This window comes from Petaurus breviceps, unplaced genomic scaffold (assembly GCF_028583685.1).
Source record: "Petaurus breviceps papuanus isolate PSGF00001 unplaced genomic scaffold, PetGlider_PUasm1.0 128, whole genome shotgun sequence".
Taxonomy (NCBI): Eukaryota; Metazoa; Chordata; class Mammalia; order Diprotodontia; family Petauridae; genus Petaurus; species Petaurus breviceps.
Genome location: NW_027185664.1, coordinates 10693120 through 10698133, shown reverse-complemented (window position 1 = coordinate 10698133; position 5014 = coordinate 10693120). Strand labels below are relative to the sequence as shown.

General features: G+C 38.5%; 1 protein-coding gene across 1 annotated transcript; it reads right to left on the bottom strand.

Annotated features, from left to right (window-relative positions):
• Nucleotides 1–3446: 3446 nt before the first annotated feature.
• Nucleotides 3447–4034, bottom strand: LOC138172606 (large ribosomal subunit protein uL6-like). Its single transcript, XM_069102307.1, has one exon. The coding sequence runs from the start codon at nucleotides 4011–4013 to the stop codon at nucleotides 3447–3449; it is 567 nt and encodes a 188-aa protein (XP_068958408.1). The 5' UTR covers nucleotides 4014–4034.
• Nucleotides 4035–5014: the final 980 nt, after the last annotated feature.

Below are 5014 nucleotides of genomic sequence, written 5' to 3'. Positions count from 1 at the left end.
CTGTTTCTGTCTCTGTTGTTTCATTCTTTCTTAATCTTGGTGAATAAATGTTGGAGATGGAATGAGCTAGGCTGCAACCTTGTGAGCTTTGAAGGGTTGAAAAGCCCCTTGACCTCAAGAAATCATGTGTGTTTGTGTATGTATGTGTGTACGCATATGTGTGCATACATATATACATACACCAAGAAAATAGAAGTTTTCCACCAGCCAGCATCACACCCTCCTTATGTGGTTACATATTGATTACAGCAATGGAGAAATTCTGAACGCTGTGGATAAATTCTTTTACCTTGGCAGCATACTTTCCAGGGATGTCCACATAGGTGATGAAGGTGACACATACATTGCCAGCATAAGCTCAGCATTTGGGAAGCTTTGAAAGAAAATTCAGGAGAGAAGTGTAATGGCAAGCAAAGTAGTACTTTGCAGTTCGTTTCAGCTATTCAAGTGCTGTTGAGCCTCACCTTTGATTGTGTCAAGTCTTTTTTGGAAATAGTATACATTGTGTTGCCCTTAATAGGTCTAGGGGAGTTTGGAGATCTTTCCTGCCCTTAATAGGCCTAACATGGAGCCCATGGTGGGAGGAACTTGCCCAAAGAGTGGAACAGGAAGGAGCAGAGAAGATAAAAGTGTGAGTGAGCTGGGACCAAGCAGAGCTAAGAGAAAGAATGTTTATGACGTCAGCACTCTGTCTGTTGTTCTGTGTTGGTGTTTACTTTGTGTGTTAGATCCTTAAAGTTATTCACAACAGCAGTTTTCAGGAGAGCTGCTGCTCATGATTAGCTTTACAAGAAGAGGTATTAGACTGCTTACCAAACTGAAGGTCTTCAGAGCCCTCTTCATTTTTGTATGCCTGTGAATACCAATGCTGTGCTAGAAAATTGAACTGCTTCCATTTGAATTGTCTTGGAAAGATTGTCTTGTCCTGGCAAGATAAGGTACCAGACACTGAGGTCCTCTCTTGAGCTGTACCGCCTAGCATTCAGACTCTATTGCAAAGAGAGAAACCCCAGAGGGCTGACCACATAGCCCAAATGTCAATTATTTGTTTATCTAAAAGACCATTTTGTGGAAAACATGTACAAGGCAAGCACTCACACAGTAGGCAGAAGAACTGGTTCAAGAACACCCTTGAGATCTCTCTGAAGAACTTTAGTATTGACTGTGAGACATGAGAGATTCTGGCACAGGACTGCCCAGCATGGCATGGCCACATCAAAGAAGGTACTGTATTCTATGAGCAAGGCAGAATTGCAGTAGTACAAACGAAATGGATGCAAGAATCTAAAGACATCTTCATCTCAAATGTTCAAATGGACTATTTGTATCCAACCTGTGGTAGAACCTTATGAACTCATACAGAACTGATCGGCCACAGCTGAGCACACTATACCCTGACCCAATATCATGATGTCATCGGTCCTCTTCTAAAATGAAGGATGAATTATATATACATATATACACACACAGAGGGCATGTATACATGTGTATATACATGCATACATGCAAATGTGTATACATGTGCATATGTATGGGCATGAATACTTTTTCATTAGTTTGAGAATTCCCTCTAATAACGCAGACTGCAACAGCACCACCCCCACATGACTTTTAATTGTTTTATTTTTGCCTGTGTCTTTCCACATAATATCCACAGAAGACTCATCTAACATACTGGAGGCCTTTTTCTAATGGATAAGATCATAGATTTCAAGATGGAAGGGCCTTTTGGAGACAACCTGGTCCACCCCCCTCATTTTATAGATGAGGAAACTCCCTTCAGCCCAGAGGGTGAGGTGACTTGCCAAGAGTCATGTAGTGACAGCTCTTCTTAAACATTGGGAGCACTAATACTATACCCACTCTACTATCTGTTGTTCTCTTTCTCAATAAATGGCTAGCCAAACCTTTTCTTTATAATCACAAAGGTAGTTTAATCACTCTAAATCAGTTGCTACAATGATGATAACAAAATAGCCTAGAAACCCAATTATTCAGTAAAAGCGAGCTCCTCGTTTAAAATTTTAATTTAAAAATTTTTAAGTATTTTTTTGGCTTTTTTTTTGGAGGGGGAGGAGGGGCAATTGGGGTTAAGTGACTTGCCCAAGGTCACATGGCTAGTAAGTGTTAACTCTCTGAGGCTAGATTTGAACTCAGGTTCTCCTAACTCCAGGGCCAGTGCTCTGTTCACTGTGCCACGTAGCCACCCAATAATTTAATTTTTAATTAATATGAATCTATCCCCTCTCCCTCATACAACCCCCTCACACTGTAAAAGAAGAAAATCAAATACTTGTAACAAATGAGCAATTAAGCAACAAAAATTCCTGCATTTGGCCTAACATTTTTGCTATTCTTATATGTGTATATATATGTGTGTATATGTATGTATGTGTACATGTATGTATATACACACGTATCCTCCACTAGATTTCTACACAAATTATCATTGGTTATATGTTGAATCCCTCTTATGTCTACCATCCACTTTCCCTTTAGAACTGAGATGACTTGCTAATTTGATTTTTCTGACATGCTAGAGTTCTGTGATTCACCACCATATATCATACCCAGTAGAATAATGGTATTTTTGTTTCAAATAAGCTTATGTAGCGGGTGCAAGCAGCTTAGATCATTGAATGCGCTGTATAACTTCCCAAATTTGATTTCACAAAATCTAGAGGCCTGTTAATCCAATTGGTTAATTTTATAGAAAAGGAAACTAAGATACAGCAAAGTAAATCAATGAATAGAATTAGTGGCAGGACAAGACTTAAAACCACATCCTCTGACCTTAAATTTTCCTTTATATCACTTTTTTTTCTACTACTTAACTCTGGACACTCCTAGTCTACCCTAAGCCCATCTTCAGTATTGTTCAGTGCCTATAAACTCTAAGAACTGCCTCCCATTCGGTTACATTTTATATTCTAAACCACAAATATGAACCTTCCAAATCCTTTAATTAATTGATTAGTTTGTTTATGCATCGTGGATAGGCAGACTAACCTGTCTCGTTACTCTAGAACTCATTGGAGAGATTTTATAGTGTTCCAGTGCTAAGGGCAATCAGTACAATGTTATCTTTAAAGAAAGTCAAATAGAGGGGATCCTTGCACATTGCTTATTGACTTAGAAACCCCCAAATTGACATCATTTATGTTGTATTGTATATGTATTTATTTCATAAATATTTTAAAATTAATTTTCATCTAGTTCCATAGGCACACTTGGAAGTTTTGCCTGGTTAGGGAGAAGTGAGTTTAACATCTCTGCTGTATAGGAGGACATTTTCTACAACATCAACTTATACCTTAAGTAAGAATATGCCCCCTCCCTACCCTTTTTTTTTTTTGACAAAAAGTATTTTTATTTCACCTCTGAATTATTTGACATCTGAATAAGTGTTGACTCCTCAGGACATGGCCTTTGGCATCTTTTCCAACTTATTCATCAGCTGGTTTCACTGTTCCTTTCTCAGAAACATAGATGCCATCCCAAACTTTTCTGATCTCCTTGTTCTTGACCGTGGTGGCCTGTTGGATCAGGGCAGCTGAGTTTGAAACCAGTTCAAGAATTAACTCATCTTTTTGGCCTTGAGAAACAGCACAAGCCACACCTGGTCTCATGCGCACCCTTCGGATATATTTTTCACCCAAGAAATTTCTGATTTCAACAAGTGAGCCATTCTCTTGAATAACAACATTGATGGGGAAGTGAGCATACACGGACCTCATCTTGTAACGAAAACCCCAGGTAACCCCTTTGATCATGTTTTGTACTTGACTACAGGTGGTGGTATGCACGGTGGCAAGTTCTTTTTGATTTCCCCACCACTTGTCTACCCGAAGCCTTTTTTTCTTCTTTCCAAAGAGACTGAGCTCAACATTGATATGGTTGAAATCCCTGTGGAGGATTCCCCTGGGCCTTTTCACAATAAATGTCCCACCCTTAAGAGAGATGTCAACATTTTCTGGGATGTCGACGGTCTGGTTGCTTAGAATGGTCTTCATTCTGGTAGTGAATGGGCCAAAAAGGCCTCCCTACCCTTTTTACACTTGGCTCAACAATACTCCAAGGACTGTTAAACAAAGCTAGCTCAATATTTGCATCTGTCACAGAGTTTGTATGATGTGGGATATGGCTTCAAATCTGGTCGGCATCTTTCCTATTGAGTGAAATCCTTAGTTCGTGTTTTTATTAAATTTTCTTTGATGCTCACGTAAACCATTATCATGGAGATCTGACAGATGAGAAAGCTGGCACAGAGATTTATAGTCACTGATATCTTCATGATCTTTTGTTATATAAAAGCACTGTCTTTGACCTTTTTCATTCTTTGAGAATTTTTCCTCCTTTGAAATATCTTGAAGGGGCAGCTAGGTGCCGCAGTGAATAGAGCACCGGCCCCGGAGGCAGGAAGACCTGAGTTCAAATTCAGCCTCAGACACTTAACACAAAACTACCTGTGTGACCTTGGGGAAGTCACTTAACCCCAATTGCCCTACCTTCCCCCTCCAAAAAGCAAAAACAAAAATATCTTGAAAATCAATCTCTGAGTACCTTCGAAATTGTATGACTGCCAGAGTGCATTTCATTTATATGTATTGTGACAGATCTAGGCACTTTTCCCAACTTTGTCATTTCAAGTACCATTGCTATTACTTCATATACACACAGTTATAGTTATGATGTTATATAATCATTTTATGATCATAAAGCGACATAATGTTCATAAGATTATGAACAATGATTATATTGTTTATAATCTTACTATCACCTAATAGCATTTTAGAAATGAGATGAAAGCAAGCTATTCTAAATCATTATAAAGGTATATGTAAATGAAACTAGATAGACAACAAGCAGACATTGAATGGAACACACATATATACATACATTCATATACATATATATGTAAATGTATATTTGACAGACTAGTGAAACAACCCCGTTTGGATATACACACAGAGTTAGGAATAATCTGTATCTATCTATATGAACAACAATGTCA